The sequence below is a fragment of the Myotis myotis genome, unplaced genomic scaffold (genome assembly GCF_014108235.1).
Source record: "Myotis myotis isolate mMyoMyo1 unplaced genomic scaffold, mMyoMyo1.p scaffold_m19_p_4, whole genome shotgun sequence".
NCBI classification, from domain to species: Eukaryota; Metazoa; Chordata; class Mammalia; order Chiroptera; family Vespertilionidae; genus Myotis; species Myotis myotis.
The window spans coordinates 105,774,692-105,793,725 of NW_023416346.1; the positions used below are offsets into that span (position 1 = coordinate 105,774,692).

The window sequence follows — 19,034 nt, forward strand, 5'->3', positions numbered from 1 at the left end:
GGTGCCAGGTCGGTACTAGAAATATCAAGAACACTTTGTAAAGTATATGTCTGTCTAACAACTATGTGACACCCCTGAAACTAATACAAAATAATACTGAATGTAAGCTGTAATTGAAAAAAATTGAAAAATATAAAAATGTTTAAAACAACAGCAGCAACAAAAATCTAATCATAGTCCTCAAGCACTGCACATATCACCCATGGGGATCATTGCCAGGGTTTCCAGGAAACGTGAGAGGTACCTATTCCTAATTTAAAGATAAAGTTTGCAGGCCCAGAATTCTGTTTTTCCTTGTCTTCTCACTCCCACTATTCATGGCTCCTGGCTTCTTTTTTCTTTTTTTCTTTTGTTAATCCTCACCTGAGAGTGTTTTCTCCATTGATTTTTAGAGAGAGTAGAAGGGAGGGATAGTGACACAGAGAGAGAAACATCAATGTGAGAGACAAATGGACTGGTTGCCTCCCTCACATGCCCCAACCTCGGCAATCAAGGAAATGAACCCATGACCATTCAGTCCATGGGCCGATGCACTATCCACTGAGCAAAACTGGCTAAGGTGACTCCTGGCTTCTTAATCATCTTTATCAACCCTCCCTCCTGTTCAGCCTATATGATAGTTTTTCTCAGAACTTCAAAGAGCAAAGTGATGATATCTTAAGGAGAACACTGCAGTGTCCTACCACATATCCAAAAGCTCTTGCATCTGCACTCACTTTTCTTCCTTCTCTCCAGCTGCAATGGCTGAGCAATCCCTTATCCCTTCTCTTATACTAGATGCCAGGCTTTCTCATCTTAGGAATAGTACCGCATCAGTTGTCTTTTTTACCGTTTGGATCTTTAACGTCTCCCTCCTGACCAATTCTTTTTCAGCAATATCAAAACATGCTCACTAGGCATCCATCCAGGAACCAAGAGGTCACCAGTTGCATTCCAGGCCATCACTTTCTTTCATTCCTTTAGCTCATTAAACCAAGGCCCACCTAGTGACCTTCCCTGACTCATCATTACCATCTCAAGCAACCCCTCAATTTCACCTGATACTGTTAACCATTTCGTTCCTCAAAGGCTCTCTTTCCTCTGTGTTCATAATATAAAATGTCACTGTGATCTTTTTGCCTATTTGAAGCTCATTTGCAGGATTCTCTTCCTTTTCCTATTTAAATATTTGGTTTGTTCAATACTGGGTTTCTGACCTATGTGATTTTTTCGCTCTATAGCTTTTTTCTCCCTATTTTATTCCCTATAAACCACTAAAGGTGCATTAGGAAACTACATAGACCACCACTAATAAAGAGAATAAAATGTCATCATATACTTTGTTCATATTTATCACACACATGCAAAGAGTTATTCATATGTTCCCTATCCATGGTTATATCCAATCAAAACATGCAATATTTGTTGTCATGTGTGAGAATAATTGTGTTTCCACATCGATGTCACTGACATTATGGGACATACCACAAAGCCATTTAATTAAAGAGCTTCACCAATTCTGCTTCACTCCAATCATACTTTATTGCTTTTAAATATTCCTCAGAAAATATGACCCCTTGTACCATTTTTGTTTGTTTTCTACATGGGCACGCAATTCTGAATAATGCATAGTTAGAACTGAATTCTTGCTGACGTTTAGCAACAAATACCCCAATTTTATTATAGAGAGAACTGAAGTGGTTCAGGAAAAATGTGTTTAATTAACCAGAAAGAACACTGCTCTTTGTTTAAAAATTTCAAAATATTTGACAGAATTGTGCTACTATTCTAAAAAAAAACTTTATGATAGACAGAATACTGGGAACAAAAGAATAAACAGTTAATTAAAATTATTCAGATATTTATCACCTTTTTCTTTTACAGATTCTTCTGTAAAAACATCACATTCACTTCTTTCAGTATATACAGATTCATCCTTTATATCCACATAAAATCCCTATTTATAATTTACACTTAGAACAGCATTCTGAGTTTGAGTGTTTCTGTTATTGTCTTTCACCACTCATGCTTCAATGACCCACTTTTTAGCCATTTTTGTGAACATTTTTGTGAATTGGGAATATAATACAAGGAAAGAGCAACAATTAACCATGCAAATTTAACAAGCAAAAATAACCTAATGACACAAAATTAAATTGAATAAGACAAGCTATATTCTGTTATCTAAACAATTAGCCAAGAAGAACTGACAAAGGCGGTCTTGCATTTCATGCGTGACCTCTGAGAATTCAACAATAAGAACCCAAAGGGATTTGTGTGAAAATCACAATCTTTTATTTCTAACTTGTGAATTCATCTCAACAACATTGCTTGCTTTTTCAAGTGAAATTGCCAATCCACTTCTGATTTAATGGAGCACCTAGAGCTACACACGCTTTAGCCACAATACATTAAGTCACAGCTCTGTAGATCATCTAACTGGGCTATCTTATCCACTCCTATGACTTTATCATGGCATTGAAAGAACTCCAAATGTGTGTTGCCACCCAGGTCCCTTTCCTGACTCAAGGATACACCCACCGGTAATCATACCAGGCACTGTAATATAGCAAAACTAAAATTAATTTATCATGTTCTCTTACTCAGTTCCACCCTCTGCCCCCAATAAAAATGCTATTACCCTTATCTTCTATTTCAGTGACTGGGATCAAATTTTACTCAGTCACCCAACAAGAAACCCACTGTTATCTTTGACCTCTCTGTCTCTTTTACACATCCCCCACCCCCTCCCCGCCACCCCAAAGATCAAGTCATTCACCAAGTCTGAGTTCTCCTAATATTTATGAATGCTGTCCATTTCTCATCTTTCCTACTACCACCAACATTCCTAGAACCACAAATTAAAATGCATTCCTGAACAGTTTCTATAATGTACCACAGTGATTTCTGTAAAATGCAAACCTGATTATGTCAAGCTTATGTTTACAACCCTTCAATACCTCTGTACTGATCTCATGCTAGGGTCTATGAAGTCCAGATCCCTTAGTTTGTCTTATGAAGTCACCCAATTGCTGTCTGGGATCACAGTCCACTTTTCCCCACCCCCACCCCTAATACTGCGTTTATTCCTCAAAATGTACCATGTTCCATGTGACCTCAGGCATTTCCACATTGAATTTTCTTTGTCTTGAAAAATGCTATCTTCTGCCCCCCATCACTTTCCTCCAATAAAAGTCATCTACTGCCTCCTTCACACAAACAATACTCTCTTTCTCTCAACTATGCCCCACCTTGCCTGGCAAACACCTATCATTTCTCAGGACTCAGTTTATTTTATTTATTTATTTATTTATTCATTCATTCATTCATTCATTTATTTATCTACCTACCTACCTATTTATTTATTTATTGTTAATCCTCACCTGAGGACATTTTTCCATTGATATCTTTTTTTTAGAGAGAGAGAGTAGAAGGGAGGGGGAGAGACAGAGACACAGCAATTGGTTGCCTCCTGCATAGACTCCCACTGGAGGCTGGGAATCAAGCCTGCAACCGAGGTACATGCCCTTCACTGGAATTGAACTTGAGACCCTTCAGTCCACGGGCCGATGCTCTAACCACTGTGCAACCAGCTAGGGCACATTTCTCAGGACTCAGTTTAAATTGATCTTCTTCCTGGAAACTTTCCCCGAGCCAGGAAAGTCAGGATCCTCTCCATGGGCACTCATCCTTAGTTATTTGGGCTTGCCTTGTCATAGCATTTGTCATGCTTCCTTGTAATTATATATACTTACTTGCTAATATATTCCAAGACACAAAATTATTGAGGATATAGGATATATCAAGTTAACTCTTATCCTCATAGAGCCTGAAACATATTAGTGGTTGAATAAATTCATTAAACAAATATTTGCTGAGCATCCACTATGTAGGTGACACACTATTTAGTTTACAAGTGAAATTTGGTTTCTAAATTCATAGATTCATAGATAGGGAAGACAGATTAAATGAACTAAGCATATCTATGAATGCTGCAAAAATGAATAAATAATAAGTGTATGAATCAAATCCACAAAGCAAGATTAGGACTAGTTTGTCCCTAAATTAGAACATGTGCTGATCTTCTGTTTTGGAGTTGCTCCTATCACTGGGCAAAATGACAGATCATGCAGACTAGAGTTAATAAAAGAAGAACATGTCTTTCCCAATTATAAGTTTGGCTGAGAGTCACAAACATCCTAATACATTCTTTTCAGAATTAATCAAGAAAAAATAGGATTTCTTCTCTTGACATCCAGCAAGGAAGACAGGGCAGGTTGACGTGGAAAGAAGAGAAGAGGAGTAAATGGGAATATGTAACAGAAGGAGCTTTCCAGAAGGTAGGCCTGGCTCACTGGCTGCCATGAAGGTTTTAGATTGCCAGAGAGCAGCAGAGAACTGGAAAAGCAGATCTTGGAAGGAAGTAGGTATGCCTATAAACTCTAATCTCCTCTTCTCTAAACTAGGGATTATTGGTTGTGAAGATTAAACAAGAGGACATTTAAAAAGCAATTTGTGACATATAATCCTATTTAGCTTTTAATTCTGTCTTTTCCTTTGAGTGACTAACTGCTGCTTTTATTTAACTTAACTTTTTTGTTTTAACTCCCTGTCCTATAGCTCACCCTATTCATGAATGAGGATAGAACAGAAGCCTCCATTGGCTTTAGTGAGCAAAATGTATAGTGCCATATTTCCTTGGGACCCTAGGAAATTATTCCAGAACTGAAACCAGTGCTTGTTTAAGCAATAAAGATACAGTAGTGAAGGCACAATTTATACATTAATTTACCTACACATGCACCTTAGCATGAAGTTAATTGGAGAATCTCATCAACACCTGATCTTGCCTACAGTTATATGATTCCTAGTCAATGTCTCCACAATAACTTTACAAGAGAATATTATGCATTACAGGTGGAGACCATAATTTTCACAAATATCCATTTTTTAATCCTTAATTTTAATATTGGAAAATGCCTATAGCTACCAAATTTAGAGACTATACTTCTCAACTTCCCTTAAAGCTAGATGCGGTCACATGACTAAATTCACCCCAATGGAATGTGAAAGGGAAATGATGCATTTTCCACAAAATATCCTTAAAAGGAATTTACTTGTCTTCTATTCCTTTATCTGTTCTTCCTTATTCTAAGAAATCGACCCAGGATGAAAGCCCAGTACTGAGGATAGAAGAGACACCCCACTGCCTCTAGACCACTTACTTCTCCACAGTTCCATGAGACAAATAAAATTCTATCTTATTTGAGCCACTAGGATATTAAATCTTTTACAGCAATATTGCCTAAACCTGTGACTGCAAACCACTTTGCTTAAACCACTAATACACTATCTATGTAAAGTAACCAAAAACTCTAGCAATGAACAGGAAGAGAAATGATACCTTGTATATCTGAAGGAGGACATCTGTCCATGCTCGTTGACTCCAGGCTTCAAACTCAGTCATATCTATAACAACATATCGCTTTTCCTTAAGTAAAGAGGAACATGATGGCTTTTCCTTAGGTAAAGAGGGACATACTGACAAGGCTTTAGTCTTTAATAAAAAAAAAAATCACAACATTAATTAAAATGCAAGGCAAATATAAGTTCAAAATTGTAACTACTTAGCATATATATATTGTCTTTTAATAAAACCTTTACATGTCCCCTTCATATATTAATCAAGATCTCTTGCCCTAGCTGGTTTTGCTCAGTGGATAGAGCATCGGCCTACAGACCAAAGGGTCCCAGGTTCAATTCTAGTCAAGGGCACATGCCCAGGTTGCAGGCTCAATCTGCAGTAGAGGGCGTGCAGGAGGCAGCCGATCAATGATTCTCTCTCATCATTGATGTTTCTATCTCTCTCTCTGCCTCTCCCTTCCTGTCTGAAATCAATAAAAATACATTTTTTTAAAAAAAGATCTTTTCTAATTCTCCTTGCGCCAGTCATAGAAACAATCAACACAGGTAACTTTCTGGAACTCATAGCCCTTTATTGAGGTCATAGATTTACTAGTATTCATTCAGTGCACTCACTAGTTCTGGGGCAAAAATAACAGAATGAAATGCAAAGTTATTCTGAACTCAGAACCCCTGGGAGCCACATTCTTTAAATTAAGCCACAGAGACTCAGGAGAGTGGCAAAGAAAAAGCCCCTGGCTCTACTACTAATGTCATGTGGTGACTATAGTAACAGTACCACAACTAGAGTTGCCTCAAAGCCTGCAGACATCTCAGAACAATACCCCTTCTGAATAGAGGTCCATAAAATGAATTGAATAATTCAAAAAAACTATGCATATCTTATTTAAATTCCCCATATCCTCCTGTAAAATTGAAAAAAGGAAGTGGCAAGTGGTGGAGAAGTTAAAGCAGTATTGTGTTTGGAAGACATATAATCTAAAAATTCATTTTAAGAAAAAATTTACATAAGCACACTCCATTCTTCATTTCTAAATCCCTTAAAAGAAGCAATTATTTATAGATTTAAGAAAACCATGTGTTGCCCTAACCGGTTTGGCTCAGTGGATAGAGCATTGGCCTGCAGACTGAGGGGTCCCAGGTTCGATTCCGGTCAAGGGCATGTACCTTGGTTGCAAGCACATCCCCAGTAGTGGGTTTGCAGGAGGCAGCTGATCGATGTTTCTATATTTCTAACTCTCTATCCCTCTCCCTTCCTCTCTGTAAAAAATTAATAAAATATATTTTTAAAAAGAAAAAAAAAGAAAAAGAAAACCATGTGATCATTTCTGCCTCGGCTCTACAGAGGTTTTTAGACAAATACAAAAATATATATATACTAGTATATGTCCCCCACAGAGGCATAATCCTTAGGATATTTCATAAATAAAAAATCAAGGATTCTGAAATGAAACCTTCAAGCAAATACCAAAAATCAGTAAATTCAATATCTGAGCAGTTGTTCCAAGAAATTATATTCCCTTACTCTCATTTCAACCCATTTCTTGTAATCTTCTGGTTCAAACAGAAATTCTGGCTGTATATAAGAAAGATATGCTCCTCGAGCTCTAAAATTAAAAAAGAAAAATTCAAATTATTATAGTATAACACTCAGGATTTGTATATCACTTGCATTTCAACTTTGATTAAATGATTTCAATGTCATATAATTTGTTTATTAAATTTTAATTTTTAACAATTATTTAATTAATTTAAAATTTTTCCCTTAATAAAATGTGTATATGATGTTTCCTTTACAGAGCTGATTAATGAGAAAGATCTTACTAAGTGCCTTTAATCATCCATGTCAATCCTTATATGTTAATGGGATATAGGAAGTCCTGATTTAGCCCCTATTATCAAAGCAGTAACCAATAAAAATAAAAACCACATTTTATTTACATTGAAATAAGCTATACAAAGTTGACTTTCTTCACCAAAAATAACAGCAAGTATTTTCTATATTATTCCTAGATAACCACTACTGGTAAACACATTTTTGTAGGCTTTCCAGATTTTGCTTGTAAATCATGATGAGATAGTAGATGTAGTCATGGAAAAATACATCTTATCTAATAAAGAGGGGATATGCAAATGGACTATTATGCTGTAACAGTCAAGATGGCTGTGCCCACAGCAGAGGCCGAGTTCCCATAACAAGCCTCAACAAGCAAACAGCAGGGACCTGAAGCTGCATGGCACTGGGCCAGGGCAGGGGACCTGAGGCTGCACCCCCTTCCTGGTGGGGCTAGACGGGGGAACTCAGGCCACATCCCTTGCCTTGGCGCCAGGCTGGGGGACCTCAGGCCATGCCCCCTGCCCTGGCACCAGGCTGGGGGACCTCAGGCCATGCCCTCTGCCCTGGCACCAGGCTGGGGGACCTCAGGCTGCATCCCCCGCCCAGCAGGGCTTGACGGGGAACCTCAAGGTGTACCCCCTGCCCCAGCACCAGGCCAGGGGATGGCAAGGCGCACCCCCCCAGCCCGGGCCAGGGGACCTTAGGCCATGCCCCCCACCTGGAAGGGCTTGACAGGGGTGGGGCCGGCTGGGTCTGGATCTAGTCCAATGGGGTTGGGGCCAGCCGGTTCTGGGTCTCGCACAATTTCGAGGCACACGTGGGTGGGTGGGGACTTGACTCTGGTTCCTATGGCATGCCCCAGACTCTGACAGGAGGAAGATTTTCATATACATCTTACTAATTTTCTTTCATCTCTGACACTTCTATTATAGAGAAAGGGCAAATAGCAATATTAAAATATTTCCTCTAATTCCCTTTTTTTTTACATTTTTTAATTAAGTTATTACATTTAATTCCCTTTTAATGTGCATGAATTTCATGCACCAGGTCACAAGTAACATTATAAAATTTTAAAATGTTTACTTTTTGGTTACCATTAGAAAATTAAGGTTTCTAAGAGCTAAAAATTCTAATTAAATGGAAAATTTGTATGGTTTTGGTAATAGAAGGCATGGGGTATAGAGATGAATTTTGAAGAAAAAATAAAGTGAGTTTTAAAGCCTGTTATTTTGATAACCAGAATGGTGAGCCGAGGTGTTTTTCCTGGGGTCGTGTCTTGCAACGCCAAAGAATGAGCTTCACGGACCAGAAGATTTAAGCAAAAGTGTGGAAAATTTATTACAAGCAAATTCCAACTCCCCATAAGGGGAGGGGCCCAAAGAATGGGTTGCCAACAAAGCAAGTCGTTCTAGAAGTATATATGTGCAACAAGCCTGCTCCATATCTATTTGTGTCACCATCTGATTGATTCCCCCATTGTTTTTGCCCAGCAACGGACCTGAACTTTATTTCTATGTGTATGTACACCTTGTTTATTGCAGGCCCTCCCTTGGTTTCCCATGCTCCCACTCTGTATCCAAAACATTTTATTTGTTTTGGCATGGTTGGCTTCTGTTATCAGGCTTGCTCAAACTGCCATGTCTGCTCCTGTCCATTTTCCACCTGCCTTTGTTTCCCACTGGACCCCTGCCCTATTTGGCTGCATTTCAAGCTAACTTCCCTCAATTTCTGAAAGCTGTAAGAAGGTGAGAGGATTAACTTGAAACGCAGGTAGACAGGGCAGGGGAGCAGGGGTCCAGTGGAAAACAAAGGCAGGTGGAAAATGGACAGGGGCAGACACGGCAGTTTGAGCAGCCTAATCACAAAAACCAACCAAGCAGAAATAATAAACTGTTTCTGGACACAAAGCAGAAGGCATGGGAAAACAAGGGAGGGCCTGCAGTCACAAGGTGTACAAACGCATAGAAACACAATAAGTTCAGCATGGGGACAGAGAAAGAACACACAGAAACAGGGAAAGTTCAGGGCAAGAACAATTAAAGGAATTGTTGGGCAAGAACAATTGCTGGGCAAGAACAATTAAAGGAATCAATCAGGTGACGACACAGGTAGACACAGAGCAGGCTTGTAGCAACTATATATCCCTGCACTACAAAACTTTAAGGGGCAGACCATTATTGGGTCCTCCACCCCTTGCGGGGAGTCTGAATCTGCTTGTAATAAATTTTCCACACTTTTGCTTATATCTTCTGGTCTGCGAAGCTCATTCTTTGGCATCATGAGACACGACCCCGGTAAAACACCTCGGCTCACCATTCCAGTTATCAAAAGTTGGTGACAGTTGCAGAAAGGTTTGTGAAAGTTATAGAAGGTTTGTAAGGAGAAACTTTAAAAGGAAGTTATATAAATGACACAGGCCAGCAAGCCAGGACAAGCAGAATAGGGAAACTGGGCTAGTTAAACAGCAATTTGCAGCCATCTAGCAAATCTAGATGCCAAGCAATCTGCAGCCATCTAGTAAATCCTATGGTCCCTAAACCAAGGACACTTAAGAGTAAATTGTTTGCACTATTCCTCCCCAGCCAGAGGGTAAATAGCTTAAATCAACCTACTCAGGGAGAGAGACAGCAGAAATCCAATTATGCCATTTGCCAACCATACACAAGGACAAATGAACTTAAGAGAATAAACCTAATTTGGGTATATTAGACCACAACCCTCCAGACTGTTTCTTTCCTTCCACCAGACTTATTTGTCATAATTCTTGATGCTCTAGCTTTTTCCCTAATAATACTAAAATTTATAAAGCAGTCTGTCTCCACCAAGTTACAAGCCCTACTTGTACTCAGAAAATACCACTCCTAGACACCATCACAACCTCCTTTTGTGCCCAGGCCTCATCGTCCCTCTGAAAGAGAGCAAGGATTTTTAGCTTTGAAGGAAAACCTTACTGCTTTTCAGCAGGAAGCAGTTATAGAAGAGACCCGACACCCCTTTTGCTCTGAAAGTATTCAGTGCTTAAAATCCTTGAAGAAAATGTTAGACCCTCAGCTTACAGGGAAAATAACAAAACAAATGGCTGGACTATTAGGCATAGTCTCTACCTTTTCCCTGCACTCCATTATGCCCAGCCTGGGGCTCTCACCCTCTCGGAGTTTTTCCTATTACAGTGGGGCCTTGACTTACGAGTTTAATTCATTCTGTGACTGAGCTCGTAACTCAAATTACTCGTATGTCAAATCAAAAGTGAACAAGTGAGACACGTGATGCTGGGCTGATGTTGTGGCCTTCACTGTGATGTTCGCTGCGCCAACTAGCGGTGGGGTATCTGAAGCTGGCTGGTAACCCGAATTTTAGCTCGCAACTCAAAGCAAAAAATCGGCCGAGAGACGGCTCGTATCTCGAAAAACTCGTTAGTCGGGACACTCATAAGTCAAGGCCCCACTATATTCTCATTACAGGTTTTGCAAGATATGAAAACTGCTTTCAGTTTCCATTAAACTACCTCACCCAGTTTTCAGTGGACTGCCTACACCCAGACTCCTGCCCACCAGTTACTCTGACCTCCATAGGAGAATACAGTATATCTCCCACTCCTCCTAATCTGGCTCACTGGAACCATTTTGGGAGTCAGCCCATCTGGTTTTCAGAGGATCTAATACATTTATAATTCTTTACCACTTTCAGCCTTGTGTACTCCTCCTTTGGCAACCCTAACACATATAAGCCTGAATATAGAAAACCCCCAAATATTACATAATCCATCAATTATTTTTACAAAGAGAACACCCCAAATTTGTGGCCTCTTTGATGGCATAAAGTAGTATAGGTTAAGCAGCAATTATCTATTTATATTACTTTATACATTTAAAAACATTTATCATATTTAAGACTTTATTATTTTTTCACTGTCAAATTCCTTGAAATATTTTAAGCCAAACTCTTCATATGCATATCCATCACCACCAGAACCTATAGGCATCTAATAGTTTTGGCAGGAGCGTTCCCTAGAAGGGATTTGGATGTTGAGGTATATATCTCATTGAGTGAGCATAGAATTCCACTCACCATAAGCATTTACCAGAGAAGAATGCCTCATCTAGTACTCAACTCTGGAACACCCTCAGCAGTTTGCAGTCCTAGAACTACTAAAATGTGAAATGAAGAAAAAGCAGAAAGGAGCCTTAAGTTGATTCTGAAAGCCCAAACCTTGAAGAAAGCACAGATGAATAAAAGAGAGAAGTGGGGGTGGAAGCATCTACATTGTTTTTATGAATCTTCATTATATTCAAATCACTATAGGTTTAAATAAAATCTAATTTTAATGGGACACCACTTCTTAGCAAAAGGAGCCAACCTAAAGCCTATATAAGAACTCAATGAGCCCCAGTAAGCTGAAATCCTAGAAAGTGAAAGACAGACATATGAAGAAATTGGAATACTTCCTTGCATCCAAAGCCAAGACAGGATCTCAGGAAGAAATGACCACTTCTATAAAATGCTATTGGGAGACTAAGGAAAACTATCAGAGTCATTAAACTGAGAGCTTCTTGAGAAGGGAGGCCAAATGATATTCATTTGAGTATTCCATAGTGTCCAGCAGAGAGTAAGTCCTCAGTAAAAAATTAAGAATGTAAGAAGGCAGTTTTGCATTGGTAAGGACAAGACAACAGGCCCGAAATGGAGTTGCATATGCTAAGCCCCACATCACCAAACCAAGACTGACTTACAGTTTGACCTCACCCAGAATGGAATTTTAAACCATTCAATCGGAATTGCCCAATCAGCATTAGTTAGGTAATCTCCCTGATAGTACAGCCTTGCCATCCCCTAAAGCAGCGGTTCTCAACCTTCCTAATGCCACGACCCTTTAATACAGTTCCTCATGTTGTGGTGACCCCCAAACCATAAAATTATTTTCGTTGCTACTTCATAACTGTAATGTTGCTACTGTTATGAATCGTAATGTAAATATCTGATATGCAGGATCTATTTTCATTGTTACAAATGGAATATAATTAAAGCATAGTGATTAATCACAAAGATAATATGTAATTATATATGTGTTTTCCGATGGTCTTCGGTGACCCCTGTGAAAGGGTCGTTCGACCCCCAACAGGGTCGTGACCCACAGGTTGAGAACCGCTGCCCTAAAGGAAAGTGACCTTGCAATAACCAATCTACTTTTTGTGGTGTAGGGGTGGAAAATGTTTTCCTTCTTTCTTTCTAGGTTCTCTGCTTGGTCTAATAATCAAGTTGACACAAGACAGATTAACAGAGGAAAAACAAATTAAATATTAATCCATGAGAGCCCATAAAGAAGTGAAATTCCAAGGCAGGCAGGTATTTGAGGAAAAGGGGGTAAGGGTCTGGGGTTTCAAAAGGGAGACAGACAATTCATAGGAAAATGAGATGAGTAGATGTTTGGTCAACAAATGGTTGCCCTGCCATGCAGATAAGCTTTTCTGATATAAAAAGTTCTCTCTGGTATCTGGTAATAGCTTCTTCAGGGTACAGGCTCTCTATCTAAATTCTTTTAGGCAGTTAAGGGAGAAGAAAGCTTTTCCTGAGTCTGCTGAGTCACAACTGCCTTCAACTCAAAATAATCCACATGCCAAAGTGGCACATTTTGGGGTGGCTCATTCTGAGAGAAGTTAGCTTGAAATGCTAGCAGATAGGGCAGGGGTCCAGCAGGAAACAAAGGCCGGTAGAACACAGGCAGGGGCAGACATGGCAGTTTGAGCAAGTCTAATAACAGAAACCAACCATGCTGAAATAATAAAATGTTTTTGGACACAAAGCCAGAGGCATGGGAAAACAAGGAGGGCCTGCAGCAACAAGGTGTATGAACACAGAGAAACAGAGAAAGTTCAACATAGGAACAGAGAAAAAAACACATAGAAACAGGGAAAGTTCAGGTCCATTGCTGGGCAAGAACAATTGAGGGAATCAATCAGGTGACCACAGGGAGAGATTATCGGGCTCCCCTCCCCCGTGCAGAGAGTCGGAATCTGCTTGTAATAAATTTTCCACACTTTTGCTTAAATCTTCTGGTCCACGGAGCTTATTCTTCGGCATGGAGAGCACAACCCTGGGGGAAAAAACCTCATCTCACAGTTCCAGTTATCAATTCCACTCTCCCCTACAATGCCTCATACAACTTCCTTTTTCATACTCCTTTCTGCTTATAAAATATCTTGCTTTGGATAGTAGCTCTTTGGAGCTCCTTCTCTCGGCTGGAAGGGATGCTGTCTGATTTATAAATTTTGGAACAAAGTCAATAAGATCTTTAAAATTTACTCAGTTGAATTTTGTTCTTTAACAGCATTTTACAGATGCTGTTATGAAGAGAAGAATAGGCCACCCCAAAATATGCTCTTTGGAGAAAACCACAGACACAGGAGAAGCTTAGAAAATAGAGTAGAAGTTACCCTTTGTAATGAAAATCTACATTTATAAAGGAAATTTACATTAGAAAAGAAGCTTTACTAGGAAGAGAGCTATTACTAGCAATGACATTTCACTTGAGAGACCTGCCTGGCAGGATAACTCTTGTTTAAAACAAAGACTTCTTCCTCCCCCAGTCAGACTCCCCCACAGCCCCTGCCCTTGTCCCCACTCCAATCCACAAAGGTTGAAGCCCTGGACTCCTCTAACTCTTTCCTTAGCTCAGAATCTACACTAATAAAAGACAAAGATGCTAATTGACCATACCTTTGCTATGCTCATCAGCCAATCAGAAGAGTATGCAAATTAACCCAACAAAGATGGATGTTAAATTTGCATACTGCAGGCGGGGCAGGACAACGCAATCCACCGCCTGCCCGCTGCCATCCGGGCCTGACATCTGCTACCCAGCGCGGGATCCGGGCCTGCCATCTGCAACCTGGAGAGGCGGGGCAGGCACCGTGGGATCAGGCCTGCCATCTGCCACCTGGGAGTGGGACTAAGCCAGGAGGTGGTTATCTCCTGAGGGGTCCCAGACTGTGAGAGGGCACAGGTCGGGCTGAGGGACACACACCCCCCCCCCACACCCCCCCACCAGTGCACAAATTTTTGTGCACCGGGCCTCTAGTAATATATAAGCCTCTATCTTCTGGCTGCCTCCCAGTCTCACATCTCTATAGGACTACCGTATGTATGCACATAATTAAACTGTGTTCTTTTTCCCTCCTATTAATGCATTTTATTACAGCCAAGAACCTAGAAGGGAAAAGAAAACATTATTTTTCATCCCCTACAAGAGGCCTGTTTCTTTCTGTTTATCTTCCATCTATGTGAAGACCTAACTTTATCAATCCCCAAGAAGGAATTTACAATTATGTTTTGTCAATATTTAGGCTTTGGGTGGTGGACACACAATACAGTGCACAGATGGTGTGTTGTAAATTGTGCACCTGAAACCTGTATAATTTTGTTGTGCCAATAAATTCAATAAAAAGGAAAAATTTTTAAAATAGTTTATGTCTGGTCAGTAGTGTTATAGTGTTAACTTTCATAACTGATTGGATTACACTTTTACATTCTAGGCTTTCTATTTGCATATTTCTTCCAAGTTTACCCTGAGTAGAACAAAATAAAATTAGGTGTAATGAGTTATTAAATTCTAAACTTCATCTCCAAAAATTATAGTTTCCCATTAATTGCACAATATAAATATAATTTCACTTGTACAAAAGTCCTCACCTGCTGTCACTAAATTCAAATGGGGAAGCTAATAACATTTATTATCATTTTATATACTTATTTCCATGCTGAAACATATGCACATATTTTGGATTAATGACCCAATTTTATTAATCCTACTGCCACATTCTGAATGTTGAGGAATTTTATCAGAGCTAGCATATCCTCATAGGCATATATTTGCTTATGAAAGAGCAATGAATTTGAATGGCTTGGCATTAATGCCAAAATCATTCTTCTATACCTGAATCCTCATACCACAAAATGTCAAAACAGAAACCTCCCACGTTAATGTCAACACTACTGGATCTGTGCCAAAAATAATGCTACAAGAATACCATGGCAATCACAAGTACCATAGAGTTTAATGATGCTATCAGAAAACTATTTGATTTTTATATTGCAAAAACAATAAAGACCTAGTTAAGTATCGAAACCTCATACTTTTATTGACAGTTAATATTCCATAAGATTTTAAAAGCACAACTAATTTTTTAAAGAATAAGAATGGCATTACAATTTTTGCCTTATTGAATTAAAGCATTTACTTTATTGAGTTAATCAATGACAAAGGGTATGAAGTGGTAAAATTAAGAGAAAAGTCATGTGCTTTTGATTTTAAATTTATAAAAATTTAAATAAAGGTTTTATTTATCTTATAAATATACAGACAGTTGATAAACACTGGTTCTCTGGTATTCTTTATGTGAACAGACATTTAGGTCTAATAGGATCATAGATTTTTAAAAATATCTTATTTCAATGACAGTGATGTCAAAAGAATCAGTGGTCAGTATGCACTAATGGTAACTGTATTGGAAGAATTTAAGAAAACATTTTAGCCCATGAAAGCCATTAATAATCATTTATTACACTTCATCATCATCACTGTCATCTACTATGCATCATGCATTACACATTTTATTCTATCTATTCTATTATCAAGATTGAGAATTATAACCCTCAGTTTTACAGATATTGAAATTGGGGCTTAAACAGGGTAAGTAACTTGTGCAAAGTCACAGGAGTATAAAAGGTAGAATTTAAGACTTCTACCCAATTCAAAAGCCATGCTCTTTTACCTCACTTATCCAGAATCATTTATTTCCTTTGAAATATTTTCATTCTTAGATGCAATTCCATTAAATAAGATATCATAGTGACCATGCATAAGAATGTACAGGTTTTTTGTTGTTGTTGTTCATGTTTTCTTTTAACTGATTTTGAGAGACGAGAGGGAGAGAAAAACATCCATGTGAGAGCAAAACATCATTCAGCTACCTCCTGCACACCCCCTACCAGGAATTGAGGTTGTGTGCTGGGAATGAATCTGGCAATCTTTCAGTAGACAGGACAACGGCCCACCAACTGAGCCACTCTGGCAGCATAGTTTTTTGTTGTTTTGGTTTTTTTTAATCCTAACCAAGGATATTTTTCCATTGATTTTTAGACAGAGTGAAAGAGCAAGGGAAAGACAGACAAAAATATCAATGTGAGAGAAACACATCAATTGGTTGTCTCCTGTAGGAGCCCAGCCCAGGGCCCGGCCCAGGAGGAGCCTGCAACTGAATTACGTGTCCTTGACCAGAATCGAACCCGGGACCCTTTGGTCCACAGGCCGACGCTCTATCCACTGAGCCAAATTGATGAGGAAAATAGGACATTTGAGGGGTGGGCGGGGGCTGCTAGCAGCCTGATGGTATCCCTAATGCACATTCCTGTTAGTCTATAGTCTAGTCACTGCCCCTTCCTTAATTATCTGGTCTTGCAAGACCTGTTTACCTAAATACTCCCATTTTACAGAGGCCATAAACCATGAACAATACACAACCCCCAGAGGGGGTTATCAGTGCTGGTGCCAGGCCAGGCCTTTAGGTATGGTCTCACAGCCCCCATCCCAACACATGGGGCTTTTTGCAAAGCCCGCAAAAGGTCCAGAAATCTGAACCTTATTTGGGGGACAAAGAAACCAAGGGGTATAAAGATAAAGCTTCCTCCATATTGGCTTGCTCAGGATTTGGAGAGAAACAGTCTCCCCTGAGTCCTATACTACTACATGTGAAACATCTGAAAATAAATGGGTTTTTCCTATATCTCCAAATACTCCTGTGTATTTTTCAGTCACCTGGTAATTTCTGTAACAAAACAGGCTAGGCTGGCCAATATATTAGTAGTTTTTAAAGCTAAAAGAAATAAAGTCACACCTGGAATTGAATTTACTTATAAAGGAAAGTAAGCTTTTTCTTCTTGAGTGTATTTATTTTGGTAAATGAAAACTTTTTAAAAAATATCAAAGGAATTAGAAATTAGTAATAAAGAAAATGCAGAATGTCAGAGGACTGGTGGTGTGAGAGAACCCTTTGTTTTCTCCCCCTGAAATTTCAACAAGTTGACCAACTATAATTGAACAAAGAAATCCCTGCTCAACACAGGTGCATACCTTAAACACCTGTGCATTGAAACATGTAAAGGTGGGCAACAAATTTAAGAAGATTGAAATTATACCAAGCATATTCTCTGACTATGATGCCTTTAAATTAAAAATAACAGCAAAAAGGAAGCAAAGAAACCCACAGATGCGTAGAGATTAAACAACATACCACTAAAAAATGACTGGACAAAGAAGAAATAACAGATTAGATCAAAATATATAGAGAGACAAATGAGAATAACAATATAACACATTAAGACTTCTGGGATGCAGGAAAAGCAGTAATAAGAGGGAAGATTATATTGTTACGGGCCTATCTCAAAAAGCAAGAGAAATCCCAAGTAAACAACCTAACATTACATCTTAAGGAATTAGAGAAAGAAGAACAAAAGCAACACAAAGTCAACAGAAGAAAGGAAATCATAAAAATGAGAACAGAATTGAATGAAATAGAGAACAAAAAGGTTATCCAAAAATTAATAAAACAAAGAGATGGTTCTTTGAAAAGATTAATAAAATTGACAAAACCCTAGCTAGACTCCCTAAGGAAAGAAGAGGAGAGAAATAAGAGAAGTCACCATAGATAGTATCATAGATATACAAAGGATCATACTAGAATATTATGAGAGATTATATGCCATTAAATTCAATAACCTAGAATAAATGGATAAGTTCTTAGAATTATATAACTTTCCTAGTCTATATCATGAAGAATTGGAAAATCAAAATAGACTGATCAATAGTGAGGAAATTGAGACAACTATCAAAAACCTCCCAAAAAACAACAGTCCAGGACCAGATGGCTTCACCAGTGAATTCTACCAAATATTTAAAGAAGATTTAAAACCTATCCTTTTCAAACTTTTCCAAAAATTGAAGAAGAGGCAATACTTCCTACCACATTCTACAAGGCCAATATAACCCTGATACTAAAACCTCGAAAAGATAGCACTAAGAAATAAAACTACAGACCAATATCTCTAATAAATACAGATGCAAAATCCTAAACAAAGTAGTAGCAAATTGAATACAACAGAGCATCAAAAATACATCACGATCAAGTGCACTTCATTCCAGGGACACAAGGATGGTTCAACATATGCAAGTCAATCAATGTAATACATCACATTAACAAAAGAAAGGACAAAAATCATATGATCTTAGCAATAGATGCAGAAAAGCATTTAATAAGATACAACATCCATTTATGATTAAAACACTCAATAAAATAGGAAAAGAAGGAAAGTACCTCTACATAATAAAAGCCAACTATGACAAACCCTCAGCTAATTTCATATTTAATGGTGAAAAACTGAAAGCTTTTCCTTTAAGATCAGGACAAGATAAGGACATCTACTCTCACCATTCTTATTCAACATAGTGCTGGAAGTACTACCCAAAGCAATAAGACAAGAGAAAGAAATAAAAGGCACCCAGACAGGGAAGGAAGAAGTAAAATTATCACTTTTTTTGACGACATGATTCTTTATATAGAAAACCATAAAGACTCAATAAACAAATAGAGTAAAGTTGCAGGATACAAAAATCAATGTGCAAAAATCCATTGCTTTCCTGTAGATTAACAACAAAACTGCAGAAAAAGAAATGAAAAAAACCAAACAATTCTTTTTGCAAATGCAACCAAAACAATAAAATACCTAGGAATAAACACCAAAG

The 19,034-nt window shown here is 38.5% G+C and overlaps 1 protein-coding gene across 1 annotated transcript in view; it reads right to left on the reverse strand.

Annotated features, from left to right (window-relative positions):
* The window catches only part of CFAP47 (cilia and flagella associated protein 47), a 469,227-nt gene that overhangs the window by 264,507 nt on the left and 185,686 nt on the right, over positions 1-19,034 (reverse strand). The window contains 2 exon segments of the mRNA XM_036304204.1: positions 5,384-5,536; positions 6,929-7,010. Coding sequence (XP_036160097.1) covers positions 5,384-5,536; positions 6,929-7,010 — 235 coding nt within the window.